This window comes from Phoca vitulina, unplaced genomic scaffold (genome assembly GCF_004348235.1).
Source record: "Phoca vitulina isolate PV1807 unplaced genomic scaffold, GSC_HSeal_1.0 scaffold5, whole genome shotgun sequence".
In the NCBI taxonomy this organism is placed as follows: Eukaryota; Metazoa; Chordata; class Mammalia; order Carnivora; family Phocidae; genus Phoca; species Phoca vitulina.
Genome location: NW_022589708.1, coordinates 2,231,156 through 2,243,581, shown reverse-complemented (window position 1 = coordinate 2,243,581; position 12,426 = coordinate 2,231,156). Strand labels below are relative to the sequence as shown.

The following is a 12,426-nucleotide window of genomic DNA, read 5'->3' as shown; positions in this document are numbered from 1 at the left end:
GTGGGTAGGGGCATTCAGAAGGCTACTTCAGAAGCCAGGATGAGGGGCGCCTGGGTGGCTCAGTCATTGAGCGTCTGCCTTCAGCTCAGGTCATGGTCCCAGGGTCCTGGGATCGAGCCCCGCATCGGGCTCCCTGCTCGGCGGGAAGCCTGCTTCTCCCTCTCCCACTCCCCCTGCTTGTGTTCCCTCTCTCGCTGTCTCTCTGTCAAATAAATAAAATCTTTAAAAAAAAAAAAAAGGCCAGGATGAGTAGCTAAGGTAAGACAAATGGGGAAGAGCAGGGCAAACATAAAAACCCTCTGAGACATCTGAGAATACGGATTTAAGCAGTGGAATGCCATTGGTGGCTGCAGGAATGGGAGAGGACGTTCTAGCCTGAGGTGTCTTGGTCCAAGGTAGGGCTGAGGTTGAGGCAGCCCCATGTGGAGAGCAGAATGCATGGCCTCTCAGGGCGGGGAGTGGGGGGGGACGGGAGTCCTCCTGTCCTAGCAGGTTTTCAGCCCTACTTGCTGCACTGATATTATAGGGATATACAGCAAGTCTTTGGATTTATTTAGCACCTTTCCATCAGAGATCACAAACCTCCTCCATAGGCTTTTCCACTGATGGACAGCAATTAAAGGTATCGCCAGCCATTCTGAAATGTGTTCAGCAGAAATGGAGGCCAAAGGGTCAGGAACAATATAGAAATGAAACTGAAGAATAAAGCAAGCAGTCGCTTGGATTTGCAAAATGCTGTGCCATAATTCATGGGTTATTTTCAGTAGATCACAAGCATGAGAATGAGAGAAAAAGAAGATTCTTCCATATGAACCATTGAAAACTTGAGATAAGAAAAATCTCTGATGACAAGGCCCAGCTTGAGTTGTTTTCTGAATTTGTCCTTTTCTGTTTTCCTGTCTCAAGATCCTTCAAAGGCATAAAAAAATGGCAACTGCTTCCAGAATGTAATGAGACATGAAATAACCACGGCCCATCCCATACACCCCTGCTTCCCTGGTGTCCGAATCGCAGCCAGACCGAGCACGTGCTGCTTCCCAGATTACTCTCACTTGACAATTAGTGCACACCCGCCTGTTTTGATCTAACATTATTGAGGGAAGAAAATACAACTTCAGTGGAGAAATTTGTTCTAGGTTATCTGATGAACGTTTTATGTTCATTTTTTTTGAAATCCGTTTTTGGCATTGGCATGAATTTTGGATGGTTGCCACCATCTCTGAGGTCTAAAAATGTGCTTCTGGAGTTTGTGGGAAGCAAGCCTCAGGGGACACATGAGTATAATTTAAGCCGTGCAGTCTTGCTGGTCCTCTCCTTGACATTCCACATGTCTTGGATATATGAATTTAGTTTGCAAACTGGAGATTCTGTACATTCATATTTGTTTTTGCATTTTATTTTGGCTGGTTCCATACTAATGGAGCATATTTTATTTTTTCCCAGATAATTGTAGCATCTGTACAAGAATTGGGCTTTGGGATATGTTGAAGAAGGAGAGCAAAAGCAAAATATACTTTATTAAAGGCTTAATTTTTTCTTTCAGTAAGCTACTTCTAACCCTAGGCTATACATTTTTGGGAGATAATTTACTTATTGGGTATTTGGCAACCACGTCCTTAATTTCTTCTGGATGGTTCTTTGTTTTCCAGTGGGTTTGGAGGAAGAGATGCCCAGTAGACTGCCAAGCGAGCTCTACCGACCTATATTTTCACTCCGCTGAACATTATTCGCAGTAGAATGAGCACAGAGTGCTGCAGAAGAGCATAATCCCTGGTCAGGAGACAGCTGCAGTCTAATTATAATAAAATGGAGGCTACCAGGTAATTAGAATTAGAGGACCCGTGAAGTGCTAATTAAGGTGGCCTTAGGATTTTAACCATAGCATTGCATCTCCGCATGGGGTATGCGTGAAGGGGGCTTCTACAAGGACCCCAACCCACTGGCAGCTGGGCTCTCCGAGGACTGTTTTATAATGGGGAAGGCATCTTGACCTGAGGAGAACACTAGATTGGAGTGTTTTTCTTCCTCTTCTTTTAGAAAATGTATCTATTAATAATACTTATGTGGTATAAAATTCACAGGGCACAAAAAAGTATAAAGTGAAAAGTTTCCCTTCTTCCCCTGCCCTCCAGGCCCCCATTCCTTTTGCTGGAGGCAACCCCTGTTAAAGGGGTCTGGCATGTGCTTCCAGAGAAATTTCATGCTTTTCTAAGCACCCATGTATTTTTTTCCTTGCCTTTTTTTTTTTTTTTTTTTTACACTAAAGGTAGCATGTTACGTGTACGTTCCCCGTGTTCCTTTTCCCTACTTAGAAGAACTAGGAGGTCGTAAGTGGTCAGTAATCAAAGCGGCCACCTTTTGAAAGGATCTGGTGGGTGGGGCTCTGTTTGTGGAAATACAGTCGCTGTAATTGACTCCATCCTTTCTCTCAACGGTTTCCTATCTGCTGCAGCTACACACGTCCTATCTTTAACCGTACCTCCAGGAAGTTCACTGGGTTAGGGTCCCAGCAGCAAACAGACGGCACACTGGGCAGAGGTGGCTCAAGAGTTTACTGCAGAGGGTATTGGCAGGGTGTGGGCAGGGGCGAGGACAGCCAGCAAGAGAAGCGGGGCACGCCAGGCAGCCAGGAGCTCCCCTAGGCCTGGAGGAGACAGCGGGGGAAGCGGGTTACGGGAGCTCCCGCCAGGAGCTGTGGTCTGCGGTCACGAGCACAGCCAGCGGGCTGTTGGTAAAGGCGGAACCGTGGTCTCCCTGTGGTCAGGAGCCCTGGTTTGTAGCGTCTGCCCATTTCTGTGGTGTAAGTACTTGCACCATGGCCGGTTCCAGCTACCCAGGTGGTGTTTCTGAACCCAGAGCCGGGGTGGGGAGCACGTGGTCAGTTCTCGGGAGCAGCTCCAGCACATCACTGTGACACCTGGTTCCTGCTCGGGCTTCCGACTGGCTGAACCCCCGAGAAGGGGGAGCAGGGGAGCGTGGTAGCTGCAGTTCTCAGAGGTCTGCCTCCCGGAGCAGGCTGGGGCCGTACGCAGGTTGCAGGCATCTGGGCAGGTCACGTCTCTGCAGTCCCTGTTTCGTCGGTGAAGAACAGAACTGCCTCCAGTGTTCTCGGAGCCTTTCTGTGCTAAGGTCCCAGATCAGTGAGCTCAGTGACCTAAGCGGGCGGTATGCCGACTGGGTAATGGAAGATGCCCATGGGGCCCTGCACTTAGGAAGCTCCTAACAGGGGAGATAAGGTGTGCACAAGCAAGGCTGGCTACGGCGCAGGGGCTGCGTACTGAAGCCCAGATGTTCAGGGGAAGTGTAGCTCTTAGTAGCTGTGCTGATGAGGTTGTTGACGGCAGAGACCCAGAGACTTTTGTTCTGTGGTTCGGAATTCGATCTCTCAGTGGGGGAGAAACAACATTTCTCGATTGATAGTTCAGCTGGCATCTGCCACTAGTTCTCCGAGCATGGTCCTGGTACCTTCAGCTCCTGAGACGTCACCAGTCCACAGGCGTGGGTCCCACTGCAGACCTAGGGACGAAACTCCGGCAGGGCGTAGTAATGTTACCCTAGGTGTTCTGGTGCTCATGTGATGTTTGAGAAACACTGAGTTGTAGGATATCCGCTTTCCAGACTTGGCTGAAAAATCAGTCAAATGGGGAATTCCAGAGACCCCTGCCCCCAATTCTGGACTTTACTTCAAACCTACTCAGTCAGAATCTCTGGCAACGACGACCATGGGCAGTTACGTGTTTCCCAGATAGCCTGCCCTGTGGCAGTTTTCCATGCTCTTGGTCTCAGTTGTTGTGTGCACGGAACCTGCTTGAATTAGCTGCGTTGCTGGAAGTGCCTGTTCTTTCCCGCGAAGTTTTGTAAACTCAGATTCTCTAAACACTTTTAGCGAAGGCAGCTAGCTGCCTCAGTTGGCACTCTGCTCGGACCGAGGGTGGCTAGCTGGTTGTTCCTAACTTGGAGTGGGTGGTAGAGAAGAGTTGAGAGGGAGGAAATGGACAGCTGTGGAGGTCTCTGAAGTATGACCGTAACATTGCTGGGATTTAGTTTATTGCAAATTGTCCGAACTCCTGACACATCCTTTATCAAATTGAGACAAAAGCTTATTCCCAAGGAAAATCACAATGGTTTTGGGACTGTGTCCATGCTTTTGACTGATTAGAGTTCTTGATGGAAAAGCCTGGAGTTAATTACTGTGGGAAATTTGGGACAGGATTTTTGGGCTGTTCTTGGTCACTGGAAAGTGGCCACTGGAGAGAGCAGAGGTGCACTTGCCTTTGGGTTGTGGAGGCGTTGGTGATTATATGTAAAGATGCTGTGCACATTCTTTTTTGGGGGGGAGGCAGAGGGAGAGAGAGAATTTTAAGCCGGCTCCACACCCAGGGCAGAGCCCAACATGGGGCTCAATCTCAGAACCCTGAGATCATGCTTTGAGCCGAAAACAAGAGTTGGACGCCTAACCGACTGAGCCACCCGGGTGCCCCTGTGCACATTCTTGTACACAGCTTTTTGTGGACATGTTTTCATCTTTCTCGGGTAAATGCCTAGGGGAGGAATTGCTGGGGCTTAGGTAACTTTCACTTCTCGAGAGACTGCCAGTTTTCCACGTGTGTGCTTTCACACTCCCACCAGTCAAGTATTGGGCGCCGACGGCTTTCCATCCTTGTTGACACTTGACAGCGTCTGCCTTTCCCACATTATCCATTCTGGTGGGTGCGTAGCATTACCTGCGGTTTTAATTTGCATTCGCCTGATGACTTGTTCATGTGCTCACTATTGCTCATATAGCTTCTTTGCTGAGGTGTGCAGGGGGACTGCGGACTGTCTTCTTTTGCATCATCTCTGATTTAGTTCTCCCCTGCAGTCTCACCCATGACCTCAGTGGCCCTTGATTACTCACCATCCTCAAAAAACACCATTGGCTTCTCAAATGTCACAGCTTTGAAAATGCAGTTCCATCTGCCTCCACCCTTTCAGCTCCAACTCTGATGTCCTTTTTGTTGGTTAGGCCTCCGGCCCTCCCTCATGTGCTTCTTTTCTCTGTGCTTCCATGGTCCACTTGCCATGCTGTGTGCGATTCTTCCCTGCCTCATGGAGGGCAAGGCCCTTGTCTGTCTTCTTTGCAGTCATAGTGCTTATCACATGGTCTGGCATAGAGACAAGGTCCAGTATTGTTGAATTAGTTTATTATCTGCCCAACAGCTCTGTGAGAGAGGCTGAGCCTTAAATTGGGGATAAGGGTATAAACCCAGACGGGTCAAGTGACTTGTCCAAGGTCAGCATGTATGTTACAGGGTCAGGCAGTACTTACTATAGAGTTTTGACTCTTTTACGTTACTGTTTCCAAACAGGTGTGTTGTTTGAGGTACAGTATTCATGGAACAAGCTAGCTCCATGCACCCTTGTGCACGAAGGTGGAGACTTTTAAAAGAGTTCATGTCCAGTTGCTCGGCTTGCACATGCACTCACCTGTCGGAGAAGGTGCCTGAGATCGGGGAAGGCGACAAGCTCACTGAGCTATCCCAACACCCCCTTCTCCCACTTCACGTAAAAAGGCAGACCATTCACTCACTTGTTGTCTCCCTGAGGCACACTGCTGCGAGATGGAAAACCTCCCAGCCGTGTAACAGACAGAGATACCCACGGTGCTGAGAAGCAAAGGGCTTTAGTGCCTGGAATTTTGCAGCTCAAGGGTTTCTACTTGCTCACTTTCAGAGAGACTGCAGGAGACCCTAATCATGCTGTTAACTGATGCTTTCAAAATTTTACTTACGATTGATTAGATTGATTATATCTGGACTTGGGCTATGTGATTCAGAAGGCATCAAAGAATCAAGCTACAAGATAACAAAACTTCCATTTTTTATTTACTTATTTTTAGGAATGAGGTTTCTCAGTGTTTGCATAAAACCCCCTAAGACAGGAATAGAATTAATGCTGGACTGTATTTATTTCTAGCAGTAAGTGATAGTTGTCCATGTGTAAATGAGCTAATTAAAAAAACCCTCTACATCTCATTAAGACACATATTTCCAGGTAAAGTTTTACATTTGATAATTTTCTTCAAAAACTGGAGTGTATTGTTCCCATTGTTTGTACTCACAATAGTTGTGTTACTTTAGAAGAAAAACTGTAACAATTAGATCTTTATGGCTTAATAGTCTTAAAGGTAGAGCTGACGTCTGTGACTTGTGGTGGTCTGTGCTACAGTCACGGTGTTAATGGTCTTAAAGGTAGAGCTGACGTCTGTGACTTGCGGTGGTCTGTGCTACAGTCACGGTGTTAATGGTCTTAAAGGTAGAGCTGACGTCTGTGACTTGCGGTGGTCTGTGCTACAGTCACGGTGAACACTGAGCTGTCCCCTCCTGAGCCACTGTTCCGGGGGCAAGTGCAGGGCTGCTTTCCTTGGAGCTCAGACCACAGTACTTTGTCCGCCAGTGGACACATGATCTTGGTTTTAGATGTACTTCTGTGTGAAGACAGCTCATTTAACATGTACTCCTCACAAACAGCTGGTTGTGTGTGGCATCTCAGTACAGCGCCATGCAGGGACTGCCGCCCCCGCTCGGTTGCGCACACGGCGTACACAGCACACACACGCTCTGCTGCACAGGACAGTCACACACGAAAGCATCACACAAAGACGAAACGCTTGGGATCCTGTGAAAACATTAAGGAAAACCTTACTTGTGGTGCTTACACTGTGATGGGGCAGAGGGCAGAGTGGTTAAACCTCGTGACCTTGACTTGCCCCCCGGAAAACCAAAGGAGGGTGTGTGACTGACTTGGCTGAAGAGGAAGGCGTCAGTGAGGCTGGTGTGTGAGACCTGGTGGTTCTACCCCAGGAGTCTGGCTTTCACAACTTGGTGATGGTGTCAGCAACGGTCCCTCCCAAACTGGCTTGAAAAATTCCTTCAGCCTTGTCTGCTTGGCTTTTCGCCTCAAATCTTTAAGTGTTTCAGCGTAAGGGACGAATGCAGTGGAGGTCAGGCGCCTAAACGTGAGGCTGCGTTCCAGCACAGGGTCACACTCTTCCATGTCATTGAAAATTTTTTCCAGGGCAGAACTCCATTCTGATATTTTGGCTGCTGTGAGAGGGACAATTCTTGGAGTCTTAGGCTGACTTTCATCACCATCGTCATCATCACTGACTCCAGTGCCACGCTTTGCCATCTCATCCAGGTCTTTCTTGGTGGGTTCTACTGCCATTTCTTCCAAAATTTCTTCCACATCTCCCTCCCTCATGTCTCTGAAGCCTTCTCCACTTATTTGCTGTGCAATATGCATTATGTTTTTGACACTGTTCTTTATATTTTCTGTAACACCTTCAAAGCCTTCAAAATGTTTCACGCAGTCCAGCCAAATATTTCCCCAACAGTTATTAATAGTAGCCTGCTTGATGCTGTCCCGGGCTGTGCTGATATAATCTATAACGTTGCGTGTACCGACGGACTTCCAGTAGTCCATCATGGTGGTCTCCTCATTGGCATCAAGAGCCTCCAAGGCCTTGCTGTAAAGCTCCCTGGTGTAGTGTGCCTTGAAAGCTTTTATTATGCCCTGACTGAGGGGTTGGATGAGAGAGGCAGTGTTTGGGGGCATGAAGAGAACTTCTATGTCAGGGTGGGCATTTTCAAGTTCTTCATGGCAATGAGCTGGGGCATTATCTAAAATTAATAAAATCCTGAAGGCAAGGTTTTTGCTATGGAGATAGCGTTCAGCTTCTGGGATGAACCAGTCCCAGAATATTCCGGACGCCATCCACGCTTCTTTGTTCCACCTCCAGTGGACTGGCATGCGGTTCAGATTTTTCCCTCTAAGTGCTCGTGGGTTTTGTGCTCCGTGTACCATTAGGGGTTTGCACTTAAAGTCACCCTTGGCATTGGCACATAGTAGCAAGGTTGCACGGTCTTTGAATGATTTAAAGCCAGGAGCCTGGGAGGCCATTTGCATTATATAGGTTCGTTTACCAACATTCTTGTAAAACAAGCCTGTCTCATCAGCATTGAAAACCTGCTCTTCCATATAACCCTTTTCATGTATAATGCTTAGCAGATACTTTTTAAATTCTTCTGCAGCTTCCTGATCCGCAGGACCTGCCTTGCCTACAAGTTTAACATTTTTCATGTGGTACCACCTTTTGAACCGTGCAAGCCAGCCTGCACTCGCTGAGAAGGGTTTAACCTTTTCCTGACCCTGGGTAACATGACTGTAAATTTCCTTGGCTTTCAGCCTCACAACAACACTGTCCACTATGTTCTTTTTATTGGTTGTCATCTCCTGAATCCACAAATTTAGCTGCTTTTCCATCTTTTCCATAGCTGCATCACGCACAATCGATGTGACTTTAGCACTTCCTGGAGCGGCCTCACGTACAGATCGGCGAATGTCCTCTTCCTTTTTCTGGATGTACCGTATTGTTGATTCATTAACATTGAATTCACGGCCAACAGCACTGTAACTCAGGCCTGCACGGAGCTTATCTAACACACGTATTTTCTCTGTAAGGCACATTACAGCCTTCTTGCGCTTTGGAGCATTAGATAGTACCTTAGCACTATGCTTGGGGGCCATTTAAAACAGCAAAATCAACAAAAATCACGATGTGAAAAATGCGGTGGCAGTAGACTGTGAAAAGGACATGTGCTTACATTACCAGCTGAGATAAGATGGCAGAGCATGGCCTTGTTCAGGTTCAGCTAGGAATGTGTGTGTAAAGGCTGTTCAAATTTTTCACTGCTCTGCACATGTCTATAAATGAGAAAGAGCCACAAGTACTGATTTGGGGTTACAAACAAATTTTATCAAGTAGGTGAATTTGCACAGAATCCACAAATGAGGATGGACTGTATTTGGATGGGTCTCTTGCAAAAGTGTGATCAGTAAAATTTTTTAGTATAAGAATGTTTTACTTTAGGATACAGTTATGTTGGGGGAAGTGGAATGGAAATGAGTTGAAGGAGAAAAGGATGTAAAATTTCTGACTTTTAAACAAGAGCTTGTTGAAAATTCTTTAAGACTGAGAATGGGTATTTCTATTGTATTTGAAGTCTACTGGACATTTTTTAAAGGATACTTAATTTCAGAATGTCATCAGGACATCAGAAATTAAAACTTTGCAACTATTTAAAATTAGGAAGGATTTTAACTACATATTTGGTACATTTTCAAAATTCTTTTATAGAGAAAGCAGATGGACTAGGAAGCAGCTTTGGTTTAGCTTGTTCACTGGAAAAAAAAATCTGTTCAATTTGGAGGAAATATGTTGGCAATTTCTTCTAAGAATTTTTAAATTGTAGGAAAAAAAAGTCTGATTTTTGTCCTCTTTGCACCTCTCAATACACTGGTTCTTTGTTTTGATTCAAACTTTAAAAGACCCGAGCTCCTTGAAATGAAACCAAAGTATTCCTGTGAGGCCTGATGGAATGTTGTGATTTCCCCCAAGAAGGACAAAAGTGCCTTGAATGTCCTCAAATGCTAAAGTTCTGGATGGTGCTTTAGAGTAACTCCCAAAACTGAGTCTTCTTCATATACATTAGAACGACAAAGGGTCCTTGTGATGTCTCTGGCTTCTTTCTCCCTTGATTGCTCTGTATTATGGGTATTGCGCTCGGTTTTCTTGACCTTTCTTGCCTGGGGAGGCTGTCAATAACACCTTACACGTGTGGCAGGTGGCCCTCACAGTTCGGGCTTGGATCAAAGCACCAGGCAGCCTGCCCAAGCCCTCCTCGAAGCTCTCCGCCGGTGGTGGAGGCCGCATACAATTTCTCCCCAGCTGACCTACTCGCTGACGTGTAACTGGCTGTTTTGGTTAATCATTAATGAGGCACATGGTAGGTATGGGGTGGGGAAGAAAACATTGCACTTCAATCCCAACATGCATAATTTATGTGCCAATTATTTTAAGTCATCGTGATAGAATACTAGTTCCATTCTCCCAAGCGGGTGGCAGGGAAGAACTGAAGAAACACAGGGTTCCCTCCAGCCCCTTCGGGGTTTGCTCACCGCGGAGGCTGAGCTCTCCCGGGACCCGCTGGGAGGGCGGTGTCCACCGGATGAGGCCGAGGATCAGGTGCCGGGAGGCGGAGTCTGCGCGTGGGGCCAGGTGCGCCGCGTCCCAGGACAAGGATCAGGTGTCAGGAGGAGGAGTCTGCGCGTGGGGCCGGGTGGAGCGTGTCCGAGGACGAGAACCAGGTGCCCGGTGGGGACAGGAGGCGGCGGCGGCTGCTACCACGCGTGGGGCCAGGTGCGCCGCGTCTGCCAGGGGGAGGGCGAGGCCGGAATGGGCCGCGCGCCGGGCGGCTGGGGCGCGGTCTGAAGACGTCACTTCCGGCGGCGGCCCACTTCCTGGAGAGGGTAGGGGCCTGAGATTGGTGCAGCCCAGGGGAAGGAAAGAGGGTGAGGAGAGGCGGCGGTCGAGCGGGCGGACGTCTGGGGCGGCCGGGGTCGCCCGTCCGCGTCCTCTCGCCCGGGGCCAACTGCTGAGGCCGCCGTGGGTCGCGTCCGCGGCCTGCGCGCCGCCGCTCAGCGCCTGTGCTGTGTGTTGCAGGTTTACCCGGAGCCCCGGAGCGAGAGCGAGTGCCTGAGCAATATCCGCGAGTTCCTGCGAGGCTGCGGGGCCTCCCTGCGCCTGGAGGTGAGTGGGCAGCGGGCGCGGGGCGCGGCTCGGGGAGGCGGCAGGCGGGCTGGGGGAAGGGCCCGCGGCAGCGGCGCTCGGAGGCCTGGCTCGCGGGCCGCCCCACGGTGTGAACGCGCCCCCGGGCCGGGGAGGAGCCGCCGTGTGCAGCCCCAAGCCTGGTCCTCGCTGCTGTGAGGAAAAGCCCCAGTGGCTCGTGGGCAGGTGTCCCGCACCGGCGACAACGGGGTGCAGTCTGATTCCTTGGTCCCCGCCTGCGCTTGAACTCTGCTTTTAGGGATTCTCCGGGGACCCGTGCTCAGGTCTGCGTCAGCCCCTCGGAATTCTCAGCAGGTAATCAGGCCAAGCCGGCAGAAATGAAACGGGCCCGGGGGCCTCCCAGCCTCACTCCTTTCTCCAGCCAGAAATTAGGTGGTTTTTACTTTAATTAAGTTTAAAATTTTTAATTTTTAAAATTTAAACATTTGATGTTTAGGGTAGAGACAAGCTAAGCTCTGTCTTGGGGAGCGTATTGGGCGGTGTGTCTTTTCCATGCTGGGTAGCGTTTTGTCACTGTGCTAAATACAGTTTTTTTGTGGCAGCTCTCTGGAAACCTGTTTTTCAACTTGGGTTATTATATGATTTTTCTTGATCTTGGGGTAGTGCTTTAGATCCAGAAATCTAGCTGTGTTTTTATTTGGGAATTACAAGTCAGCGTGGTTGTGGTCAGTTCTGTGCCTGTCTTTTTCTGCCTGCTGCTTTTCCACCCTTAGCCTTTGTTTCCTTCTCTGAATCGAGGCGCGTTCTGTCGGGCTTGTAGAGAAGAGCGAATGAACGCATCTCCGACAGAACCTGTTATGTAGGATGGTTCTGTAAAGGTTTTCCCTCCTAAAAGGACAGGCTTAGTGTAAGTTTCTTGGAGGAAAAAACCGAGAGGCCTTCAAATCTATGAGGAAATGTTACACAGACAACTTATCTGCTAATTAAAATTAGGAATTAAGAGATCAAAATACAGTTCTTACGCATGATTGTGAGCGTGAAGATATCGTCGTAGTAGTGATCGATGTCTGTGAGGAAGTCACTTACAGGTAAGTGCAGTGCTTTCTAGAGATTCCACAGACCAAAGGGCTGTTTAGGAGGGGGCGACGTTGCTCCAGAAAGCCTCTGTCATTTTACCCTTGCCTTCCTTATCGGGCTGTGAGAATATGCTCTGCTGGTAGCGGTGTTTGCTTTTCCCTGACTTTTGTTGTGAGATTGTATTTTCTTGAAAACAAGTTTTGTTTATTGTTACCGTAAATTTGAAATTCAGTTTGCACATGAAGATGATAATCTCACACCTTCAGTGTGGGACTCTTTAAGAAGGTATTAAAGCTGAGTCTTAAAAATCCCTCGTCCTTCGTTTTCCAGAGGTTGCTGTTGAAATATCATATTCCGACTATTCTTTAGAATAGTTTAAGGTTTGTGCTAGGAGAGGTCACTAACCTATCCTGAGCACCTAGAACGGTTCTTGGCATACAGTAGGCCTTCAATAAATTTGTAGTTGATAGTAATTTTTTATTTACAAGGAAACTTGGGTAACTTGTTTTTAAAGAGTAAATTATTTCTTCTAATAAATAGGCACATTGTTAGTATTCTTCCAAGCTCAGTTGAAAGTCACACTTAAAACTCATAATTACCTGAGATAATTGAGAAAACAGCACATCAAAACTCTCAAATTGTTGTCACCCCCCCCCCCCCCCCCCCCCCCCCCCCCCGCCCCCCCCCCACGCCAGGGGGGGCGACGCGCCCGCGTCACTGCTCCCGGGGGTGCGGCGCTG

The 12,426-nt window shown here is 48.2% G+C and overlaps 2 protein-coding genes across 7 annotated transcripts in view; one reads left to right on the top strand and one right to left on the bottom strand.

The window, feature by feature from the left end:
* Positions 1 to 12,426, top strand: part of ARHGEF7 (Rho guanine nucleotide exchange factor 7) — a 130,089-nt gene that overhangs the window by 17,423 nt on the left and 100,240 nt on the right. For 3 of the 6 annotated variants that reach the window (XR_004299178.1, XM_032402601.1, XM_032402600.1), the window contains exons 1-2: positions 10,314 to 10,392; positions 10,544 to 10,630. Coding sequence is in view for 3 of the 6 variants with exons in the window: in XM_032402602.1 (XP_032258493.1) it covers positions 10,544 to 10,630 (87 nt within the window). In the remaining 3 variants the exon portion in view is untranslated. Of the gene's footprint in view, positions 1 to 10,313; positions 10,393 to 10,543; positions 10,631 to 12,426 lie in introns of those variants that run through there. The other 3 variants (XM_032402602.1, XM_032402605.1, XM_032402604.1) reach the window with 1 other exon arrangement.
* Positions 4,439 to 10,148, bottom strand: LOC116631459 (tigger transposable element-derived protein 1-like). The gene has a single exon (XM_032402609.1). It carries the CDS (start codon positions 8,566 to 8,568, stop codon positions 6,802 to 6,804), a length of 1,767 nt encoding a protein of 588 aa, XP_032258500.1. The 5' UTR covers positions 8,569 to 10,148; the 3' UTR covers positions 4,439 to 6,801.

Coding starts and splice junctions, on each gene's coding strand:
- LOC116631459 (XM_032402609.1), bottom strand. CDS start 8,568: ATGGCCCCCAAGCATAGTGCTAAGGTACTATCTAATGCTCCAAAGCGC.